General features: G+C 42.8%; 1 protein-coding gene across 2 annotated transcripts in view; it reads left to right on the forward strand.

The window, feature by feature from the left end:
• LOC137536361 (heparan sulfate glucosamine 3-O-sulfotransferase 1-like) overlaps positions 1-17,280 on the forward strand; it is a 182,192-nt gene extending 164,912 nt beyond the window's left edge. For both annotated transcript variants that reach the window (XM_068258544.1, XM_068258545.1), the window contains exon 2: positions 13,963-17,280. In XM_068258544.1, coding sequence (XP_068114645.1) covers positions 14,084-15,010 — 927 coding nt within the window. In that variant the 5' untranslated portion in view covers positions 13,963-14,083 and the 3' untranslated portion in view covers positions 15,011-17,280. The remainder of the gene's footprint in view (positions 1-13,962) is intronic.
• The last annotated feature ends 8,347 nt before the right edge of the window (positions 17,281-25,627 follow it).

Consider the following 25,627-nt stretch of genomic DNA (forward strand, 5'->3'; position numbering starts at 1 on the left):
CCGCCAGGGCCGGGCCGAAGCAGAGGTGAGAGAGGCTGCAGCCTCAGGGCGCAGTGTAGGAGACGCAATGCACAACTCACTCAGCTATCATTCCTCTATTGTGTTTGAAGCAAAGAGAAAAAAGAAAAGCATAGCAGTGACTGCAAACCAGATAACTAGAGGTTAAGGCGTTGGGGAGGTTGGGGCCGTGGGGCGCCTCTTACTCTAATAGCAATCAGTGTGTGACGGGGGGATGAGGGGGTTCACTTTGGTGTCTCAGCCTTGGGTGCTAGAGAACCTAGTCCCGGCTCTGGAGCCCACTTTAGTGTAGTACGCACAATAGAGGCACCCATGTACTGAGAGACTCTATAGTTACTCCCCTATTACCTGAGGAAGTGGTTTTGACCCGCAAAACGCATTGCAACAAAGATAAGTAAATCCTAATAAAAAAATTGTGTTCTAGACCTATTGTGTCATTTGTTGGGAGATAAGTCCACCACTACCTCCCATTTTTTAACTGTTTTAGTGTATTTTATTCTGTTTTGGCGCCTCTGTATCTCTCTAAACCGAGCCTCAAGGGGGTGATGGAGGTGGCACTTGCAGCATTTACCAGTACTCATTGCAAAGAACTTGGAAACTTTACCCTTGATTCAGGAGATCTGACGTTTGTCACTCCTGACTGCTGAAATTGGTTCGGATCCGGACTGCCGCACGGTCATAATTTATGCATGAACAATAAAATGAAAAGATAATACCAGTAAATTATAAATAATATTGATGTAACACATCATCATTTACAGATGAGCCACTTTGTAAATTAGAGCGGAGTAATCCTTTAAAGTTTATTTAAGGATGTATACTGCTGGTCACGTGACTTGTGCAGAGGATCCGCTGCCATATGGGCTTCCGCGCCCTGCGGGACCTTCCTCCTTCCTGAGCGCTTGCTGAATGGAAAGTGTTCTGGCTGAGATTAATGAAAAAAGGGAAAACAAATTCTAATTTTGGCACAGCAGATGAATGTGCCATGTTTGTCTTTAAATATTAATTAATACTAGATCATAAATAGTTGATGATATCATTTTAAATGTTAATTTCAGATGGGTGCCTGGGCTGCGGAAATGCCAGTTATTTACATGCAAAACAAGCATCTGGAAAGAGTGAACAAACATTTGCAATGATAATGGCTAAATGCTTTTATCTCTTCACCATCTTAAAGGGAACCCGAGGTGAGAGGGATAGGGAGGCTGCCATATTTATTCCCTTTTAAATAATACCAGTTGCCTGGCAGTCCTCTTGATCCGGTGTCTCTAATACTTTTGGCCATAGACCCAGAACAAGCATGCAGCAGATCAGGTACTCTGACTCAGCTGATTAGCCATATGCTTGTTCCAGGGTTTGTACTCAGACACTACTTATGCTAGAAGATCAGCAGAGCTCAGCTGCCAGGCAACTGGCATTGTTTACATTGTTCATTGCAGTCTCTATATCTCTCTCACCCCTGGACTCTTAATAAGAAACACTGTATTTATACTTGCAGGGGGCCTGTTTTTGCGGATCAGTTCATTTCGGCCGAAACTGGGCGCCGTCATAGCAGCAATGCCCCTCCCACTCCATAGCAGCAATGCTATGATGCAGGCCCCACGTAGTGGTAATTTAGGGCTCTGTCGATTGCCAGATCCCAAATTACATCTCCCACCGAGTTGTGACACCGAGTAGTATTTAACGCCGCCTCAGAGTTTAGCGGCAGTGGGGAAAACCATCATTCGGCTCTCCCCCCGCGGACATAATATGTACTCCTCTTTTTGCCCTCAAGAAAGCCACAATTTTGAGGCCACCAATGCTGAAAACATTCCTTTGAGATTCTGCTTTATGCTGACATATGATACCTCTACCAGCTTGGGCCGCTGGCAAGGCCCGATTTATACTCTTTCCGTTCCTAGGCCAACTTTCCCTTTTCTCTCCATCTATGGGAAAACAGTGCCCCTCCCACACCATGTCCAGCTCCCTCCCACATGTGTAGCATCCATGTACAGCAGCAGACTCTTATGTACAGCTTAGTTGAGCAGCATCTCTACTCTTCCATATGTTGCTCTTCATTTGCAGCTTCCCTTCCCTATTTGCAGGTTTATTTTCCATCTTCAGCCGTCCTCTTGTGCTGTAGCCGCCCGAAGCCCAAGCCTTTGTTGCCTTTCCAGAAACCCAACGCTGGGACTCTAAATGATAAGAACGGTATCATCATAAATGATGATTCACGCAAATGTTTGTAAGGCATTCCTGTGATTGTCTGTTGTGTCAGTTCAGCCAGCAAACTGCCTGTCAGACTCTGCATGGAGTGCTTTGGAACTGCTGATCAAGCACTGATCATAACCACCCATTTTGACGCCCTCATTACTGAATAGGGCATAGCCCATGTGAACTAGTTCAGTCTCCAATGTTTATGCTTTTGATAGTGATTTGGTAATGCACAAATTTTTTTAAGTTAATGTATATTGAAAGTACCTGTCTGTCTACTGGCAGGCTGTATCAATTAAATCCTTTTTACCAGGTTAGAGAGCGTTCATTCCCCAGCACAAAGCAAATCACCTGACCCAGCACATCTCCTCCAACTGCTAATAGAGATTAACTGTTTGTGGCCAACACTGCAGCTTTATAAAACCCATGTGTACCATTCCACACTGTGCCCTGCCTCCAATATGAAGCTTAGTGTGGATGATGTAGTTGTGGGCAGTGGCTTAGTGTGTGTGGCTGCTTAGTGAGGCGGTTGCGGTGTACGCATGCAGCTGCAGGCGTGTCTGTGCCTAACTACAGAAGGACCGGCTGATTTGTTAATGATCTGTGCTGGGTGGGCTCTTCAGCCCCCAGCACAGATCGGGTAATTGGCAGGGTGATCAGACTTCCCCCCTTTTTTTCCCCACTAGGGGGATGTCCTGCTGCGGGGGTCTGATCGCTATCTGTGCTTAGCGGGGGGGCTCCTCAAAGCCCCCCTCCGCAGCGCTATTCCCCCCTCCCTCTCCTTCCCTCTATGGGCGGTACAGGACGGCGATCCGTCCTGTACCACCTCTGATAGGCTTCAGCCTATCAGACGGCGGCGATCCCTGGCCAATCAGAGGCCGGGGATCGCCGATCTCCTTTACGGCGCTGCTGTGACAGCAGCGCCGTACGCTGTAAACACCAGGGATTTCTTCCCCGGGTGTTTACATTTCGCCTGCGAGCCACAATCGGAGGCTCGCAGGCTGTTCACGGAGACTCCCTCCGTGAACTGACATGGTTCGAGCGGCCGTTTCCATGGAAACACCACTGCGACCAGCCGCCACCTATCGGCGTTGGCTGGTCGTTAAGTGGTTAAGCATGCACAGATGCACATGCGGATGGCACAGTTTTGGATGGCGACTTAGTGTGGCGGCAAAGTTGTGGGCGATGGTCTAGTGTGGGCGGCCACTAAGTGCAGAGAAAAAGGGGATACCGAGAGCCCAATATAGTGTAGTATGTATAAACAGGGGTAATTGAAAGTAAGTAAAAGATAATACTCACAAACCAGGGTTACCTCCAGGCAACCACTGTAAATGCAGGTGGGGAGATTAGACCTGTCCACACTCAGGATTAAGATGTCGCTTTCTGTAGATCGGAAGATAAAGGGTATAACACCCCTCCACCTGGGGTGGACTCAGGTATCGCAGAAAAAGTAAACAGAGGCGCCAACAGGATAAAAATTACTAAAATCTTTAAAATTTCTAAGGAGGCAGTGGTGGACTTACCTGCCCGAAGCAGACATAAAACTGTTGAGTTTCAAACATATACATTTATTCACATACTCCAGAATACAAAGCAATGCGTTTCGCAGGTACATTCCTGCTTCCTCAGGCAGTAACAAGGAGGAGTATACAACAGTATAGTCGCGTGGCAACACTAGGCGCCTCTGTACTAAGTGCAGAGGTTGTGGTGTGCGCACTGCGCACAATTCTTTTGAAAATCAGGAGTTTTCTGGTTGTGATATATTTCACACATTATGTATTACAGTAAATATGATACAAGCCTTGGTTTTCTAAATACATAAGTTCTGTTTACATTAATTTTCTCTCCATTCTTAAAAGCAATCCTCCTCGTTGCCTATTTGCACCCAAGTTTTGATAATGAAAAGGGGGATTAAATGTTTCCAGCGGAAAGGAGAGTAAAAAATCCCCCTCTGCTGCATGCTAAGGCTAATGGTTATCAAGGCACACAGCAAGTCCCGTGTCGCTGCAGATTCATTTTAAACCTGGTCATGATATTGATCTCTGAGTTACACACATCTCTACACTGGAAAAGTACAGAGTTTGTTAAATTCTAGCCGACAGGACTTACAAGCAGCTTAATGACTAACTAAAATCTGTCTGCCTTTTCCACTCTACTTGTCAAGCAGACTTGGTATGTAATGCCCTGATGAGAATGGAGGTCACAGGATATTGCCTGTTTTAGAATGCAGCATCCACAGTAAGCTGAAATTCCTCGGCTGGGTTGTTATTTAATAAGACGCCAATGTCTGCAAGAGGTTAAAAAAAATTGCACAGCCTATTATTGCTTGTCACTGTGTATTACAAGTCCATGCAGACAGTGTCTTCTAAAATAATCATTGCTACAGCTGGAATTATTTGAGAGCCTAGGGAGCCTTTAACCACTTCCCAACCACAGGTTTTTTTCCCCTTTACCAGAGCAATTTTCACATCACGCTCTTCCCATTCATTTGACAATAACTTTATCATTACTTATCACACCAAAATGATCTCTATATTGTCTTTTTCACCACAAATTAGGCTTTCTTTGGGTGGTACTTATTTCTAAGAATTATTTTATTTTGTATGCATTTTAAAAATAATAAGAAACAAAATTTCCTAAGGTAACTATTTATGTTATTGTTTTAATGATTTCATTTTTTTTACAAGTCTTTTATTGTTAAACAAAAAATGGCATAGGGATGAAAGGGGTTAATAACAAATAAAAATTGTAATTATTTTTATATACTGCATAATGGCATTTGTGGAGGTTTTTTTACTTTTTGGCCACAAGATGTCGCCACAATTCCTGTGTACTGTGAACAGTACACAGGAAGTGTTATGTGTCTGTGTTTTACTTGCACTTTGTGAATGAATATCGGCATCTTGCTGATGTCGGCTTTCATTCATTACAGTCGCTGTGATAGGCTTTGGGAACAGCTCTTCCGGCAGGATTGCCATGGAGACAAACGGGAGTGGCACGGCAATCGAGAGCAGTGAGGTAAATAAACAGGTACGCAAATCTACGTCCCTGGTGCATAATGGAAGTTTTATGGGGCGTAGATATGCGTGCCAACGGCGAAGAAGGGGTAATTAAAGGACCAGGGTCATAAAAAACTGTAAATTTTAAAATACTTCTGTACACAGATATGTAAGAGGTATATTTGTACTAGAGTAAAATACACTGTAAATGACTTGTTTCCTATGACTAACAGCCCTAAGCATATTGGGGGGGGACTAGTCCATCACCTCATGGTGGGTCTCAGGGTTTATTTTGTTTTTAAAAGTACTCACTACAGCAAATTTGCAACCAGTGGACTATGTAGAGATGCCTTTGCTGGAGTACTGCTATGATACAGCTTGGCAAATAAACCATGGTCACAGATATTACACTACAAAGCAATACTGATCATGATACACCTTCACTGTTATAAAGCAGTAGAAATGTACTAGATGTGCCAACTTATGCCAAAAGTAAACCGCAAAGAGAAATCATAGAAAGCTAGCGATTGTGACTAGGAAGTCAAAATGAAGTCTAACATTTTTTAGGGGTGGTTTGAAAGGTCTCTTAAAGCTCATTAAAGGTCCTCTAAGAGAGGTTAACATACCGTATTTTGGGACTATAAGACGCTCCTGAGTCCTGACCATAAGACACACCTAGGTTTAGAGGACAAAAACTAAGGAAAAAATATATATACTAAACCTGGTGCATCCATGGTACAGGGGCATCTTGTGGATTATGCCCCCTTTGTACCTCATGCTCCCTTGTACATCTTGTGTCCTCCTCTGTCCCCCTTGTGTCCACATGTGTCCTCCTATATGCCCCTTTGTGGCCCTCTTGTGTCCTCCTCTATGCCCCTTTGTGGCCCCCTTGTGTCCTCCTCTATGCCCCTTTGTGCCCCCCTTGTGTCCTCCTCTATGCCCCTTTGTGTCCCCCTTGTGTCCTCCTCTATGCCCCTTTGTGGCCCCCTTGTGTCCTCGTCTATGCCCCTTTGTGGCCCCCTTGTGTCCTCCTCTATGCCCCTTTGTGTCCCCCTGTGTCCTTATTTTGTCCCTGTGTCCTCCTCTACATGGGCATGCTACAAGGAGTCCCCGACATTGTGGCGGGTTGGAGGTTCGTATTGGCAGGCGGTCATTAGTCAGGAACTCCCTGCAACACTAAGTGTGGAGCCCTGATAGCTGGGTGAGCTGTTGTTTTCTGGGGAGTTGGTAGGAGTAATAAATAACATGATATTTTAAGCCACAAAAGAACACTTAGTTGTGCATTATGCTCAGTGCCTAGGCAAAGGACTTGCAGATAATAAGCCCACTTCAGAATTCCTTCCCCCAGCAGTACAAGCTGTGGGAGATCTCAATTGGAATGGAATGAGTCAGAATAATCCTGGGCTTCATTGTTAGAGGTAGTTATTTTACAGCCCCAGTTCAAAGGCCGTCTTATATGCTTTTCATAGAAAACTAGTTTATATAAAGTTCAGTACAAGAAAAACAAAAGCGGTTTTGCAAATTGAAAAATAAAAAACGTGCTACATCAATTCAAAGATCCGCACATCTTTCTTAGCAACCTATTTTACTGGAGGATAGAAGAGGGTGGTTTGGAGACTGTAGGTTGTGGCTGTGCGAGCATGAAACAGATGCGTGAGGAAAAATGGACCCTCCTTCCTGGTGCCTAACCCTACAACTCCCCTTCCTGGTGCGTAACCCTAAGACCCCCCCTTCCTGATGCCTAACCCTAAACCACCCCTTCATGAAGCCTATCCCTAAACCCCCCCTTCCTTACACCTAACCCTAACCCCCCCCCCCCCCGCCTGACGCCTAACCTTAAAACCTCCCTTCCTTACACATAACCCTACACCCCCCCACTTCCTGACGCCTAACTCTAAAAAAAACCTTCCTGATGCCTACCCTAAAACCTCCCCTCCCTGACCCTCAACCCTAAACCACCCCTTTCTGAAGCCTAACCATAAAGCCCCCTTCCTTACACCTAACCCCCCCCTCCTGACCCTTTACCCTAAACCACCCTTTTCTGAAGTATAACCCTAAAACCCCCTTCCTTACACCTAACCCTAACCCCCTTCCTGATGCCTAACCCTAAACCCTCCCTTCCTTACATATAACCCTAACCCCCCCTTCCTGACGTCTAACCCCAAAAAAACCCTTCCTGACACCTAACCTCCCCCCCCCCCCCCCCCCTTCCTGATGCCTTACACTAAAACCACTCCTTCTTAAGGCCTAACTATAACCCCCCCCCTTTCCTAACCTTGTAGTTTTCAAAATCATACATTTCAAAATAATTGTCAAAAATGAAAAATATTTCAAACACTTTAACGTTCTAATTTTCAAATTGATAACATTTTTAAAACCCATAACATTCGAATCTTCAAAATGATATTTATCAGGTGCCCAAATGTATGCTTTCCTCACCCAATAGCAGATATTTGCCCTAGCTCCTATGGTGGTGCCGAAATCGTCCATTAGCTGCAGGCGCCCAAGTTTCCTGCATATGGAAATAAGTGAAGAAATCTATGAAGGAGAAAGGTTGTGGGAAGCTTTGCAGGTTAGCTCTTTGAGTTGGAACTAGATCCATTTGGCATTGGCAACTGGCAGAGGGACTAGTGGAGAAAAGCAGCAATTGAGGCGTCAAAAGAGAGGCAGAGAAATTGCTTAACTAGGAATCTGGTATTACGTTTTCGTGCATTCCAGGGCTCCCCAGCCCGGAGAACTTTTCACTTTTCCACTTTTTTCACTAATTTTCTTAATTACTTTTGAGGCCCCTTTCACACTATGGCATGCACCGCTTTCTGTTTCCCCTCGTTGGCCACTCCCCCGTCATGGCCACACTACCCCCAGTGTGAAGTAATGCAGCAGAGCTTCAGGTGACGCAGAGGCAACACAGACGATAGGCAGGACAGGCGATAGGCAAGCTAGTAGATTTGGCACCCCCTTGTGGTCCTTTTGGTAAGTTGAAGTGGAGAGAGGTCAGAGGTCAAATTTTTATGTGCAACTGTGAATTTTTTGCAATTGCGCGTGGAAATCCGCGATCCGCGGTTTAGTGAATCCAGTCCCTTGTGTGAAATTAGCCTAAAGGTTAATTCATTACAAACTGTTTAACAACTGGCTAATAATCTGGAGTTCTTAATTAACTCCAGGCACTAGGGCCAGATTTCAAGAAAGGCCACAAAAGCCCAGGCCATGGGCGGTGTCTGCCCAAGAAGGCACCTGAATATTAAAAAGGGGATATTAAAAAGGGGTTGCTACACATAAAAGAGGAGTCTGAAAATGGGAAGGAATACATGAAAAAGAGAAACTGAAGCCCAAGGGAACTGTTCATGAAAGAGATGGGCTACAGGACATGGATGTTCCAATGGAAGAGGGGGCTGCGCATGGAATGGGAGAAGCACTGATGCACATGAAAGGGAAGCCACAACATATTTGGCTTAGGGCAGCAGTGTTCTTCCCAGGATTTATTTCTAGCCGGGTGGCATGAAAAAGTAGACGGGTGGGGCAATATGAGAGAATGCAGGGTCGGTGCTTCTGTGCGCAACTCAGCTTACAGCATCAATGACAGCCGGGCGCTCACCAAAACTAGCCGGGTGGAGCACCCGGCTAAAAGAGCCTGGGGAGAACACTGCGCAGTGATCTGCAAACTTGACTCTCCAGCTGCTAAGGAACTACAAGTCCCACAATGCATTTGCCTTTATGAATCATGACTGTGGCTGGCAGACTCCTGCAATGCATTGTGGGACATGTAGTTCCTTAACAGCTGGAGAGCCAAGTTTGCAGATCACTGGCCTAGGGGCACAAAAAGTATAAATCCGACCTTGACAGGCAGTGAGATGTTCATGCAGCGTGGCCAGTAGCTTTCAGAATACATGTAAACTTATCAAAGTTTCCGAGACGATGGACTCTGGCTCATTGTCAAGCCGCTCAGACAATACACGGCTCAGATCTATTTCTTGAGCAATCGTGTAACTGAGATTAATTGTTTTGAAAAATAACCCCCGAAGCAGCGGATAACACATTAAGTCAGAGGCTGATAACTGTCTTGTCAATCACTATGAATTCTTTTGGGACTGATTTCATCTTTTTTAATCAAACCGTTTTGGCGTTCTTCTGAATAGGAAATAGACTTCAAAGTAAAAAATGACATTCAAATACTTTACAGCGCTTCAAAATCCAAGCAGACCAGTATTAATGTGCACAATGCCCAATTGTGTCTGCTACGGCCTCCCTGTGTGTACAGCAAGAATAGCCATGTTGGCATTACTAAGACATGAGAGGCAGAGTCACAAGGGATTCGGCTGGTGGAGATGTTTCTTCTTTTTGTTTAACTCTGCAGAAAAAAAGCGTCTCTGTATTACCTCGTAGGCTGAAATATCGATTTTGCTCTACATGCAAGACATTGTGGATTCTTGTATCTAATGAAAAGCTCACACAAGGGTCTTCTTGTGGACTTCCAACTAATATGCATGACTACTACTCACTGAATGGCAAATCATCTTCCTTACCGTTATTCAGAAACAGATGATTGTGTCTTGAAGGGGTCTGAAATTCTAAAATAACATTCAATAAAAATGTGTTTTCCTATCTTTTATTACTCATAGAGTTTATCATATTTGCTTTTATGCACAAGTAATATTGTCTGTCTACAAATTAAGTTTCCAAAGTGTAGTTTATCTTGCCCTGAAAGCTGCCATGGCATTTTATTCCAACTGTTTTTTATTATATATTAAAATCTTCTAATGAGTTGTTCTGAACTGTGTGCGTGCCTGAAGTAGAGAGAGCTTCACAGAGAGCTCCTTTTCAGTTGTTACACTGTGTTTACACACAATGTAACAACATTGGAATGTAAAAAATATATACTGTTATCTCCAGTCTGGATGCGGATTTGAAGCTCAATAGCAGGACAAAGTGCTTTGTTTAACCATTTCAGTGATGTTCTGCTACAATTTTTTTTTCTGGCATGGTAGTAGCCTAAGCTGTAAGGAATATTTTAGAGCAAAGTAGAAATGCTGACTTTCAGACCACTTTAAAGCGGACCTGAACTCTTGCACTGGAGACAAATAGAATACAGAGTATGTTTATAGTGAATAGCCTGTCTAATTCTCCCTTCTCAGCAAGTAATGAGCCAGTGTAATTTGAGCTGTCAGCTGTCTCCCGACTTTGATGAATTCTGAACTAATATTTTTAAACTGGAGGTTAACCCTTTCTGTGCTCCCTGGATACCAGAAAGTAACCACTCTGCAGAATCTCAGCAGGAGTTCCATAAGCTATAACAAGGAAATGTTTTTCTTTAATGGGTATTATGCCGGTGCTTATTATTTAGAGCAGAGAGGAAGTTTTGAGTTCAACCTAAAGTAAACGTAAATAACGGAGATAAACAATTGTATCTAGAACACAAATTCTAAATAAGGTTTTCCTGGATTCCCATAGTCTTATTTTGTATTTCAAAGTTAAATATCTATGGTTAAAGCACACCTGTAGTGAGAGACATATGGAGGCTGCCATATTTATTTCCTTTCAAACAATGCACATTGCCTGGCTATCCTACTGATCCTCTGCCTCTTAATCCTTTTAGCCATAGACCCTGAACAAGCATGCAGCATATCAGGTGTTTCTGACTGAATCCTGACTGGATTAGCTCCATGCTTATTTCAGGTGTGTGATTCCGATACTACTGAGGCCAGGAAGATCAACAGAAAGCCAGGCAATTGGTATTGTTTAAAAGGAAATTAATATGGCAGCCTCCATATTCTTGTCACTTCAGGTGTCCCTTAAAATATTTTCAGGTAAATGAAAACTTTTTCATATTTATTCTGCTCCCAATTAAACAGACAAATCTTGAATTGTTGAACTTGTGTATCTGTCGTCCATATCCAAGTGTTTCCGAGGCAGTTTTATGCATAAATTAACATGAGTCGCTTAATAAAATGAGTGAAAAAGTTTATTGATAACTTATGCAAATCTTAAAAACCAATAAAAACACAGCTTGCGTACTGAGCGTTTCCCTGGATGAGTATGTCGGCAATGCACACATACTCTCAAATGCAACAGTGTCCTTTGAGGTGCACAGGTTCTCTGGTGCAAGGTGTACTTTCAAAGGATCCATCTGAAAATGGCGCCTGCGAATAATGGCGCACAGTGTTGCCGACTTGCCGCTAATCTGTTTGTCGCTTATCGCTATTTAACATTAAAGCCTTATCATTATTTAGCGTTAAAGCCTTATCGTTATTTAGCGTTTACACACAGAACCCTCTCTGTACCTATCCCTAACCCCTAAACCTCCCTGGTGGTGCCTAACCCTAAGACCCCCATGGTGGTGCCTAACCCTAACACTCCCCTGGTGATGCCTAACCCTAACCACCCCCTGATGGTGCCTAACCCTAACCACCCCCTGGTGGTGCCTAACCCTAACCCCCCCCCCCTGGAGGTGCCTAACCCTAAGCACCCCACTGGTGGTGCCTAACCCTAACCACCCCCCCTGGTGGTGCCTAACCCTAACCACCCCCCCTGGTGGTGCCTAACCCTAACCTCCCACCCTGGTAGTGCCTAACCCTAACCACTCCCCTGGTGGTGCCTAACCCTGAGACCCCCCTGGTGGTGCCTAACCCTAACCACCCCCCTGGTGGTGCCTAACCCTGAGCACCCCCTGGTGGTGCCTAACCCTAAGACCTCCCTGGTGGTGCCTAACCCTAAATCTCCCCTGGTGGTGCCTAAACCTAACCTTGACGGTGTTTCATTAAATCCATTCACCGTTTTGCAGTTAAATAACTTCTGCAGTTTGGCTTATGTAGTGCGCTATTGATAAATAACGTTACTGTGTGCAATAACGTCTGCTGTTTGGCATATGAACGGCGCTATTGATAAATAACGTTACTGTGTGCCGTTTTTCTTCTTTTTTCCCTGTGCGCCATTATTATGCAGTACTAACGATAAATAGCGATAAGCGTATCTTTTTAAAGCTGCGCCATTTTTATGCATAGGAGCTGTGCACCATTATTCACTGATCTGACTTTCAAAAGCCCCGGGTTTGTAACAGAACATATTCTGACTTGTTTTTGAAAGCAGTGTTGCTTGTGGATTTTCACTAAAGTCATTTTCACATTGAAAATGCTATTTTTCATATCAAAAATATATTTGCGAAAATACATTGTATTTTCGCAATATGGATTTTCACACGAAAAACATTTTTGCCAACATTTTTACCAAAATTGACAGAATTTTTGCCTAAATTGCCATTGGTGAGTTAAGAGCAAATTACCTTCTAAAACCAGAAATAGCAAAAAATGCAAAAAAACAGAGAAAAATCACTAAAAATGAGAACAATCATAAACATATTACAAAATGATTTTCTGAGGCATTATCGCTCGAAAGTTGAATTTTACATTATTTGAAATGAATGCAAAAAGAATATTGGCATTTTCGCTCATCAGTGTTTGAAAGACAAAAATAAACATTAGCTATCTATGAGATACAACACATGCATTTAAAGGGCCACTATCGCGAAAAACTGTAAACTTTAAAATTTATGTAAACATATACAAATAAAAAGTATGTTTCTTCCAGAGTAAAATGAGCCATAAATGACTTTTCTCCTATGTTGCTGTCATTTGCAGTGAGTAGTAGAAATCTGACAGAACTGACAGGTTTTGAACTAGTCCATCGCTTCATGGGGGATTCTCAGCAAGGCTTTTATTCTTTATAAAGAAATACCCTGAAAAGGATTTATACAATGTACAATGATGCTGAACAGCCTCCCTGCTTGTTGCACACTTTTTTGGCAGTTGGACAAAGCAACTGCCATTCACTAAGTGATTTTGAAACTAAACAAAACCCTGAGAATCCTCCATAAGCAGATGCGCTAGTCCAAAACCTGTCGGTTCTGTCAGATTTCTACTACCTACTGTTAGTGGCAGGAACATAGGAGAAAAGTAATCTATGGCTTATTTTACTCAGGAAGAAATGTACTTCTTATTTGTATGTATTTATATATATATTTTAAAGAGACTCTGTAACTAAATGTTCAGCCTTATTTCTTCTATCCTATAAGTTTCTATACCTGTTCTAATGTGCTCTGGAGTACTGCAGCCTTTCCTAGTTGCACAGTGGCTGTATTATCTCGGTTATATAATCTAATCTTCTTTCCTTTGTCAGCTTTGTTGGCTCAGGCTGGAATGTGCTGCTCTGCTATGATAGGAAGAAGCTATACACACCCTCTCTACGCCCCCTCCAGGCTCTGTATGAGTCACAGACTGAGCTTCTCTCAGCCTATCACATGCTGGTGAGCAGCCATGTCTTTTGTTTGTAAACACTGCCTAAAACTGGCAATTACAAGCCAGGATTGCAGCAGGGAGTGTCAGAAACATCACAGAGGAGCCCAGGAGAACATAATGAATAGAATTGTATGCTCTTTATTGTAAGAATTTTAGAGTACAGATTTTTTTTAAAAATGTACTGTTTTTGCGATAGTGGTCCTTTAAGCTACACCTATCAAAAAAAATATAGAGCTAGCTACACATTTTGAAAAAAAAAAGTCACCCAAAATAATCTTTCATCTGAGTTTTGAATGACAGTTTAAACCTCGTGAATGTTTTTCACCTGATTTAGGCAAGATTAATTCTTTTAGATTAAGCAAAGACTTTCCAAGATGTTAGTAAATCCCTGCATGAGTATGTTATGTTATACTGTGTATTATGCTACTATCTAGTATGACATGATTTTTTTTTTAAACCTACAGATGGTCCTGGGTAGCATATCAAGTCATCTGCTCTTCACTTCCAAAGTGTCAAAATCTGTGGAGCTCGTCATGAATCCACCAAAGATCAAGTTTTGGAACTGACGTCTCCATCTCCCTCTACATGGCCGTAAATTTGGTTTCCGTGCTGCTCCTACTGACCCAGTGTCAGGCAGTCCCCCTAGACTTCCCACCTCTTTCAAATACTTCTCTGTCGCCGTTTTTTGAAGAACCTGACAATACCACTGGACTTTACACCACCCAGCCTCCGGGTACCATACGCCGGACTCCTCAGACCATCATTGTCGGTGTTCGGAAAGGCGGGACTCGAGCTTTGTTGGAGATGCTGGACATTCACCCAAATATTGTAGTAGCTGCTACCGAAGTTCATTTCTTTGATTGGGATGAAAATTATATCAAAGGAATTGACTGGTACAGGAACCTTATGCCTTTCTCCTATGAAAATCAAATTACTATTGAGAAAACACCAGGCTACTTTACATCTCCAATGGCTCCCGAAAGGATCCACAGCATGAACAGCTCCATTAAATTGCTCCTAATTCTGAGGGACCCTACAGAAAGGGTAATATCCGATTATACCCAAGTTTATTACAACAGACTGGAAAATCACAAGGCGGTGCAGCCTTTTGAGGGCATTGTCATTAAAAACGGTGCCCTCAATACCAAATATAAGGCAATCCAAAGAAGCCTCTATGATACACACATGGAGAGATGGCTGAAGTACTTTAATTTAAATCAGATTCATATAGTGGATGGGAATACTTTAATTAAAAAGCCTCTTACAGAACTGCAAAAGGTGGAGAGGTTCCTCAACCTCCCACCCAAAATAGTCCCATCAAACTTCTACTTTAACCAAACCAAGGGGTTCTACTGCATCCGAAGTGATGGTCGAGAGAGATGTCTACATGAGTCCAAAGGGCGCCCCCATCCTGTTGTAAACGAAACCGTTTTAGAGCAACTTTGCTCTTATTTCAGAGAACATAATCAAAGGTTCTACAAAATGGTTAACCAAACTTTTGACTGGCACTAGTGCCAATGCCAAGAAAAGCTAGTGATCTTCAAAAAAAAAAAATCAAAGCTGTGAAATATACCAGCAAGAGGCTTTGACAGTATAAAGAACAATTTAAAAGTTTGAAATTTTGATTGAAAAAAAAAAAAAACAATAACAAGAATTTTTTTTTTACAAAATGGCTATTATGTGGAAACAGGAAGATACAATTGATATTTATATGCAGAAAAGGAAATAGAAAGCCTAAAACGTTGTATGTTCCTTTTTGTAAATATTTCTCTTCGGTGCATTATATGGATTTGTTAACTTTAATTTTTTTCTTCAATTTATATATATATATATATATGTAGATACAGAAAATTGTGTAGTAGAAACTGTCTGAAAATATTTGATAATGAACTCATATTTGATATGGTGAAAACAATCCAAAAGTTTCATATATTAAAAAAGTGTAAATGGTAAAATAATTTTGTATTACAGCCCAGCTATATGTTGTTGTTTTAAAATTCAAATTTTATTTAAAGGATACCTTAACCCTAAATAAAATCTAAAAATGACACCCTGTGTGTGTGTGGTAAGGTGTGGGTAGGCTTACCACACCTTCCGTGGCCTGGCATCTGCCTCCGTTCGCCCGCTATTCCTCCCATTGACCTGGTCCCGGTCAGAGTGGTATAAAAGGTAGAAAACCGAGAGCCCAATATAGTGCAGCTTGTATTGGAGGAGTGCGAATGATAATGATGAAACGTAAGTATTGTACTTACAAACCAGGGTTACCTCCAAGGCAACCACTGAAAAGGCAGGTGGGGAGACCAAGCCTGTCCCCACTCAGGATTAAGACGTCGCTCTCTGTGGATAAAGGAAAAAAAGAGGGTGTACCACCCTTCCACCAACGGTGGATTCTTGATGTGTAGAGCTGTACAGAGGCGCCAGTAGGATAAAAGTCATTAAAACGTTTAAAACGTTCGGGATGCGGCGGTGGACCAGCCAACCCAAAACAGACACAGGTACTGTCGATTCAAGTAATAAATAATTTATTTATATACTCCAAAGACAAGTTGCAACGCATTTCACGGGCAAAAAGAGTGGTAGGCACCCTTTGCTAGAGCAGTATGACTTCTTGGGCAGCTTGTGACCATGCTCTCCAGGGACCCAGTGTGCTTTGCGCGCGCACAGCCACATGATGACGTACCCGGCGCACCAGCCACCCCAAGAGGACATTCTACGCATGCCCAGCACAGTATGTCCGGGGCAAAGGATTCCAACCTGGACCAGGACAATGGGAGGCATAGCGGCTAACAGAGGCAGACCCCATGCCACGGCAGGTGCGGTAAGCCTATGTGCTCCTCTCCACACACACACAAGACGTCATTTGTAAATTTTTATTAGGACTAAGGTATCCTTTAACATTTTGGAGCAGTTATTCTGAGATGATATGTGACACACGTTTTGTATGTTAATCTGAATGGTAAAATTTAGTTTTGCACTTGTTGAGCCAAAATATTGAACTACTTACACCTATATTATGCTCATCTCATCCCTTACGTTTTCTTCTCTTGTTCCTTTTACACATATTATTGTCCTACATATGTACCACCATTACTTTATCACATTTCTTTCTTTTATCATTTCAAATGGGATGAATGAAAATTAGAATGATTTATAATAAATTATAAGCTATGAAGATCATTCATTTTTAATTCTCATATTAGAAAACGACGGTATATGAATTTCTCTTTCGAGCTGTTGAGTTGCTTTTTAAACCATACATGCCAAACTCTGGCCCGAGGGCCAAATCTGGCCCTAAAAGCCATCAAGTTTGGCCCCCAAGTGGGTTCCCCACTCTGCATTATGTTTGGCCCACTCTAGACCACCAAGTATGCCATACTGGAGGTAAAGCCCTTGATCACCAAGGAAGCCATATGGGGGAGGGAGGGGGACAGCACTTGACACCACGGAGCTGTAAAAGGAAGCATGGGTGGTCAGTAGACATCAGGGCACTGTATAGGGGAGTAGGGGGCCACTGGACAGCAGGGAGCTGCATAGGGCAGGGTGGATGCCACTAGACAGCAGGGAACTGTATAGGGGAGGGATGATCACTAAACACCAGGGCACTGTATAGGGGAGGGCCACTAGACACAAGGGAACTTTATAAGGGAGGGAGGTGGCCCTAGACATTGAGGTTGGTCCGTGGCTTGTTCTCAGTGTTCAATTTCGGACCACTTTGTTTAAAGCAGGGGTGTCAAACTAAAATACAAAGTCTAAGCCGGAGGAGTTGGGCTGGGGGGATATCATAATGGGTATATACGTGTATATATATATATATATATATATATATATATATATATATATATATATATATATATATGTATATATATATACACACACACAATTCCACATAGGGGGGTCAATTAATTCTGAGTTGAGGTAGAAGTATGCAAATTGTTATGCAAATATGTGCAGCTCAATAATTTGATTGGCCCATTTTCACCTTGCATCATTCACCTTGCATCATTTACATTATTCATCTTTTCTAAAAATGTAACAGAATTTTCCACTGCAGCCAATAGATAGTTATCAAAAAATTTGAAGACATTGATTAATCTATTTCTCAATCGCAAAAAAAATAGATTTGATATTTCTATATAATCAAACATTTTTGTTTAAAAAAAGGACATTTAAATGCTTTGGTTGGACATTTAAATGCTTTGGTTGAATCATGAATCAAACTGCAAAACACACTCACTATGCGCTTAGCTATTGTGATTTTGCAATGCAATTTTCACAGCAATTTTAAAGCAGATCCGAGATGAAAAACTAACTATAACCAGTAACTTGTCTATATATCTTATCTAAAGGTTAGATAGTTTACACAGCATATCTAGCTGCAAAAGTTTATGATTATTTATTCCTGTGATACAATGAGGGCAGCCATGAGCTGTTTGTTACATTGTCACTGGCTGGGGCTGGAGATGCTATCAGCTTGCCTGTGTGTAAATTCAGTCCCCTCTCCTCCTTCCTCCTCCCCTCTGCCTCTGAAATCAATGGCTAGTAACACCTCCCACTCCTCCTGCCCAGACTGAGCTCCTGTAAGCCCTTGCTACTGTCTGAAAATGCCAAGGCACTCTGAAAAGCTGTGGACGAGGCTTGTTTAGTTTACAGGGAATTAGAGTATTAAAACAAAAGCAAAATAAGTATTTGGCTTGAGGAATGCTCTATAAAATATATATGAAAGGAACACAATTATGCAATGTGTAAAAGTTTATCTCGGATCCACTTTAAAAGGAATGTGTGTTTTTGCACATTTTTATGCAAAATATTTTGAAAAATGGTACATGCAGCAAGATTTAGATATTCTAAAAAATCAAAATGCTGCTGTGAGCACACATTTGTAGGATGACAACGCACTAGCACTTTGCCAATCGCCGGCGATCGGCAAGCACAGTGCAATTGCCCCCAGTGTGAAACAGCCCTTAACCACTTCTCTACCACAGTGTTTTTCACCTAAAAACCACAGCAATTTTCACATTTAAGGGAGGCAAGGGTTAATGGGCTTAATGGGGGTATAATTTATTAAAAAAAACCTCACTGATGCTGATCAGTCACTAATGCTGTGTTAGTTATCTGAGATCCTCTCACGAGTGATCTCAGTAACTGTAACAGCATAGAGACTGATGCAATGTTTACACACATTCTGCATGAATGAGGACCGTCATTGGCTTTGTGAACACATGTTCACATCAGCCAATGACGGACCAGCGGGTGCCCGACGCGTATGCACATCCGCGTGCACGCGAACGGAATCGCGCACAGCAGCAAAATAAACAGGAGTTGCCTATCTACGCCCCTGTGACTCAGGTGAAGTTTAAAGGGGCGTAGATAAGCGTGGCAGAGGTTGTTAAGTGGTTAAGGTCCGTACTCACGACATGATTTTTGCTGCCATTTTTTCCATGACGAGCGATTGCTTCAAGATTTTGCGACCGTGGGTTCATTTGCATGATTAAACAATCGGCTTTCGCGACGCGCATAGAACATGAACGTCAAGGTGGATCATATGGTTTAGGTCCCTGACAACTCCCGTGCAAAGTACTGTCATTGTTTAAACTATCATTTGCGCCCGTCATATACCGTCGCTTGTTCCCGCTGTAGAAAATGCATCAGGGAACGCTTGTTCATCTGGTTGCGTTGTTGTAGGTTCCCCGATCCATCTTCTGGTGACTACCCAGCTTTAGTCCAAGAACTTTTCTGTTGACGTATCTAGTTACTATCTTTTTTAGTTTCTCAAATCAGATCACCTTCCTTTCGCAGGAAATTCTTGGCATGTCTATCCTCTCAAGAGAAACAGAGAGCGCTGTTATGTTTGCTGAAATAATTGCAGTATACATGGTTGTCCTGGAAGGACTGGCTTTTACACAAACGTTTAGATCTCCTTTAAATCCTTCACAACAATAGCAAGGAGACTGTGATAAAGTTAACAGCTCTTTTGGGATGTAACTGAAAGTTAGTTGGCAGAAGACAGGGGCAAACCCAGGATTTTCAAGGGACGGGTGGTGGTGGTGGTGGGGGGGGGGGGGGGGTGGAATCCCTAAAAAAGTCTCCCCCAGCCACGCACAATACAGTTGAATAATAAGGTAGGACATCATGCTGGGTACACATAATGCAATTTCCTGTCCGACTGACAGGGTCTGTCAGTTATTTCCTAAATGTCCGATCTGCTCCTGACCGACAATGGGATCAATCAGGAGCAGTTTGGATACAGATAATAATAAGGACAGCTGATATTGCTAATAAAGGAGAAAGTGAAGCATTCACACAGCAGGGCTGTGCGCATACCTGACTCTGTTATGTTACCCAGAGCTGCTCCATGCTCTGTACACACGCTGCTGCTCCATCCAAAGTCAACTGTAGCAGGGAAAGAAAGGGGGCAGTGCTGAGAGCTGCAGGATACCTGAAGATATTCTGGTGTCTCACCTTGTGCTGCCCCCAGACACTGCACCGGCCCTGGTCTGAGCCCCTCCCCCCCAACCCGTGTTTGTTGTTAAAACCTGTAATATATTCAATAATACAGTTGGAATGTATCATTGATTCTCAATCTTCCCCATTCCCATGTATCAAGTAAGGACCCCCTTCAACAAACTGATGAGATATACAATCATTTCTGTAGTCCTAAATAGGACTTTCTTGGAGTTCCATAGTATTATTCATCTTCAAAGAGTTAAAAATAATTAAAATGTTTATTCAGCTCTCATAAAGTCAAATCTTGAACTTGTAAAGGTTTCATCTGTTCCGTGCATTAACGTATTTTTCTTAAGCCACTTAGGAATTCATGAGCTCTGAGTAGTTATCAATGAGCATTACACTGTTTCAACTGCACAAAAATACTCATTTATGGTTTTAAACCCTCCCAAGAAAAAAGGAACACAGAGTAGTTCTTACTGTACATACATGTTTATTTCATTTTGTTACATGACAGGTACCCTTTAAGAAAAAGTCCCCTGAGCTAACAATGGCATATACACACCTATTACAGTTGTACTTTTCCAATGCCAGCTTGTACAAGTTTGTCCTCGTAAGCCTCCCACTGTCCGTCATTCTGTGTGACAAAATGGATACATGGGTCTATACGACACAGAAAGATGAATTACATTTATATCAATTGTTCCTGTCTGTGCCCAGGAAGCCAACGGTGCACTTACAGAAAGAAAGATCAACTTATCAGACCTGATCTACAGATCCTAGATATCTAAGAAGCTGTCACACACAATGATGGGCAGCATTAGACAAATAAGAGAACCAGCCACAGCAATGCAGATGTATACCTACAGTATATGCTACGGCTATAGAGTAAGGCTGAACAGAAAATGTTCCTAATATGTGAATTTTCGCTGACCCAAGAAAAGAAGCCAGTTTAGCCAATTAACCCATTTGCAGCTTCAATAGAGTTATCTCGTTTGATATAAGTGCACTGCTTTTGCCCTCAGTCAGCAGAACTATTTGTGCTGTAAGTTCTTGGAATGCTTTCATCTCTCTCTACCAGCAGAAAAAAATAGAAACTGAAAGCAGAAGTGAGAAGTGGCCATCAATACACATTACAGCAGTACTAATTAGAAATTAGGAAATGTAACAAAGAAGAAATTTAAAAAACATTCTAAAATAAATTGGCCTGGACAACTTGCAAGCGTCTAAATAAATTGGCTGCTAAAGGGTTAAAACTATTGGTTGTCCATCAGTTAGTTAGTTAATCATCTAGCTGTTTGTGGCATTGATTTGCTGAATTTATTTTCCCTTCACGGTTAAAGAGACTCTGTAACAAAATTTTCATCCTTATTTCTTCTATCCTATAAGTTCTTATACTTGTTCTAATGTGCTCTGGCTTACTGCAGCCTTTCCTATTTGCACAGTGGTTGTATTATCTCTGTTATATGATCTAATCTTCTCTTCTCTGTCAGCTCTGTTGGGCTCAGGCACTCAGGCTGGATTGTGCAGCTCTGCTTGTGATTGGATAGAAGCTATACACACCCTCTCCAGGCCCCCTGCAAGCTTTGTATGAGTCACACACTGACCTACTCTCAGCCTATCACATGCTATGTCTTATGTTTGTAAACACTGCCTAAAATTGGCAATTACAAGCCAGGATTGCAGCAGGGAGTGGCAGAAACAGCACAGAAGGGCCCAGGAGAACACAATGAATAGAATGGTATGCTTTTTATTGTAAGAATTTTACAGTACAGATTCTCTTTAAGTAGACATTTGCACAGTCCATGTGTCCTCTCCTAAACACTGCTACTACAAATACTGCAAATAAAATAAAAAAAATAAATGGTTGACAAAAGTTTCCAGATCTACCCCCTTAAAACAATCAATAGTGTTTATAAATTCACTGACCAGGGACAATTTTGGGTTGGGTTAGTATACAGTTTATTTACTACTTGCTTTCTTTGACTCTGAATTTATTCCACTACTTATGTCATTTGCACCTTGACTTAGCACTTTTTCCTCTGATTTAAAGGGATACTGTAGGGGGTCAGGGGAAAATGAGGTAAGGTTACCCGGGGCTTCTAATGGTCCCCCGCAGGCATCCTGTGCCCACGCAGCCACTCACCGATGCTGCAGCCCCGCCTCCGGTTCATTTCTGGAATTTCAGACTTTAAAGTCTGAAAACCACTGCGCCTACGTTGCCATGTCCTCGCTCCCCCTGATGTCACCAGGAGCGTACAGCGCAAGCACAGACCATACTGGGCCTGCACAGTACGCTCCTGGTGACATCAGCGGCAGTGAGGACACGGCAACACAGGCGCAGTGGTTTTCAGACTTTAAAGCCTGAAATTCCAGAAGTGAACCGGAGGCGGGGCTGAAGCATTGGGGAGTGGCTGTGCAGGCACAGGATGCCTACGGGGGACCATTAGAAGCCCCAGGTAACCTTACCTCATTTTCCCCCGACCCCCCTACAGTATCCCTTTAAGATATAAAAGTATTTGGATCTGTATTGGAACAATTTGTACCACAGTATGTTTAGAAGATGTTACATCATATGCAATAATGACATTTTACATACTGTATGATCTCCGCTTTAGTTGAATACAAAAGAATATTTCTTAAAAATGGTGTCCGTCCTTCTGTTAGTACAAATGTCCTCATCATTCCTAACTTATTATTATTAATGATTTATAAAGCGCCAACATATTCCGTGGTGCTGTACAAAGTAAGAAACAAGCATGAGGTACACAAAATTACAGGCAATGGTATACACCAATAATACAATATACAGAGTTGGTACAAAATACAGAATTGATACAAAAAAACAGAATCGGTACAAAAATACAGAATTGATAATTACAGTGACAAAAGTGCCATGATGAATAAAATGTAGAACAAATTTCAAGACACAAAGGGTGAGAGAGCCTTGCCCTTGCGAGCTTACAATCTATACAATGCTGTGTAGAAAAAAAATTACAAAGAAATGCAGCTGGATGAATTTTCGAGCAATGGAGTCGGGCAGCCGCAGTCACTTGTTTTGAATGGTGGTGCGCAGCTCGGTGCGCTGTTTGGCACAGCTGGTTATGCAGACAGGGTCTGAAATGGGTCCACAGGGTGCACAATTCCATTAAGACAAGAACATGAATTGGGCAGTTACCCTGAGTGATGAATCTGGTGTCGGCTGCTGAATTAAACAATAATTCTAAGGGCCCGTTTCCACTGTTGCGACGCGATTTCGCCGGCATCCCGACGCTTGTAAAAACGCATGCGGATGCGTTTCCACATGCGTTTTTACCCGCGATTTTGCGTGCGATTTCGCATGGCAGGGTGCCATGCGAAATTAACCATGACTCTGCCAGGGCAAAATAACATTGAAAAAGGTGCGAAATTGCACGCGAATCGCGGGTAAAAACGCATGTAAAAAACGCATGCGTTTTTCCTATTAAATACATTAGCGGCGATTCGCATGGATTCCCGACGCAGGCGAATTCTGTGGGTCCCGTCGTGCAGATTTGGCCCGCCGCCAAATCGCTCCCGCACGCCGCACATATGGAAACAGCCCCGGCCACTTCAATGTACCAAGCGAATCCGCATGTCGGCGCCGCATGCGGATTCGCTATGGTGGAAACGAGCCCTTACTGGAGGCTTTTACTTCAGATTTCTGTGCTCTTGTCTTCCTTGCGTATATGTAAAAAGGGCACCGCGGTAATTGGGGCACCAGGAATAACCGCAAGTAGACAATGGGTAAAATGACCCATATTCTACAATGCAATTATGGTAGTAATATTGGTCATTTTTACAGATATTTTACTATCACCTAACCTGACGCCATTCTCACTTGAACCCTTCATCGATGCCTAACCCTAACTGACTCCCCACAAGCGATACCTAACCCTAACTAAGCTGCGGCTACAAATAGTGGGCACCGGAGGAGCCGCAGTGATTTGGGCTCCATCATAAGCTCCCATGTTAACAGCCGTCAATTAGTGCCAGGACAGCTCCAAATACAAACCATGGCTACAAACAGTGGTCGCTTTGCGCCTGCATTTTGTACCCTCAGTTTGTATAGCGGGTGGCCCCAGCTAGGGATGGTTGGAAATGTCGATTTCCAATTCCATGGACATTCCAATTTCCACCAATGTTGGTTACCGATTCTGCAGAGTTCCGATTTCTGTTTTCCGGTTCCGTTTTCTGAGTAGACATTTTTTGCTTTCTCTGATTGGCCAAATACTCCCGAGTTGACTCTGCATTCTCTGATTGGTCCAGTGCTTTCGAATTCTGTGATTGGGTGAAAATTACAGAGTTGCCTTATTTCTGCAGAAATCCAATTTTCCGATGGTAAATGCGGAATCTGGATGAGCCTCCCTAGCCCCGGCACATCTCCTATTTTAGTAGCCGCTGCTGCGGATAAATCTGCTCATGTACTTATATAGAGGTTTGATATAAAAGGGAAAACGAGAGCCAGGGCCTGTCTTAGGTTTCACAGTGCCCTGAGCGAAACCAGATTTTTGTGCCCCCCCCCCCCATCCTTTTCGCGCGTGCACACGCACACACGCACGGGGCCATATGCAATTCACCTTTTCTCCTGAGATACCTAGAACATTGGCTCCCAACCTTTTTGACGTCCTGACGAGTCACGCCACATGCTTACATCTCCGTGACATGTATATTAGATATTAGAAGGCTAGAAACTTTCAGGAATATTAATAAAAACAATCAGTGGGACCGTTAGCCGCCACTCCCCATTTAGAATGATAGCACAGCACCGACAATTTGCACTATGTGTTATAGCCGCAGTATCACCACCCAAAAAAAAGCCCTCAGACTCAGTATAGCTAGGTAGCCAGCCATAGGTGCCCCCAGTATAGGAAATCAGGTGTGGGTGCCCTCAGTATAGGTAACCAGCTATAGGTGCCCCCTTGAAGGCCGGCGTCCTGAGCGACCGCTCCGGTCGCTCAGGTCAAAAAGCCGGCTATGTCAAGAGCCCACAATGATTTAGTATGTTCTGAAATATACAGTAAGGTGGAGTGACAACGAGCAGTCATACTCACCAGTGTAGGTTACCATTAGGCAACCACTTTATAGGTGGTAGGGGAACTTGGACCCGCCGCCATTGGGTACATTGAGATGTTGCTCTCTGTGGATGGAAGGAATTGGGGCATAAAAACCCTCCACCATAGGTGGACTTGGTATACAATACAGCGATGAAACAGAAGCACCAATCAGAAAAAAACAGTATTAAAATTAATAAAAAACAGGGTAAGTGGTACTCACCTCCCCAAAGATGATTCAACACAAACTCAGCAACAAAAGTCTAATAGCGTTCTCCAATAAAATGAAACCCGTTTCGCAGGACTCAGCCCACTTCATCAGGCAATAAAGCAGAAGCAGCTTTTTGTAGTTGGAAACGAGCGTGGCGCCTCCATCTGCTAAGTTCGTGTTGCATTATCTATGAGGAGGTGAATACCACGTCTGCTTTTTCTTTATTTTAATACTGTTTTAGCCTTACTGGCACCTCTGTTTTTATTAATATTATTATTTATTTATAAAGCGCCAACATATTCGCTGTACAAAGTAGGAAAACAAAAAAGGGATACATAATGATACAGACAACGATATACATCAAATATGGCAATGATGTACACAAAATCAGTTTCATTGTTA

The sequence above is a fragment of the Hyperolius riggenbachi genome, chromosome 10 (genome assembly GCF_040937935.1).
Source record: "Hyperolius riggenbachi isolate aHypRig1 chromosome 10, aHypRig1.pri, whole genome shotgun sequence".
Taxonomy (NCBI): domain Eukaryota; kingdom Metazoa; phylum Chordata; class Amphibia; order Anura; family Hyperoliidae; genus Hyperolius; species Hyperolius riggenbachi.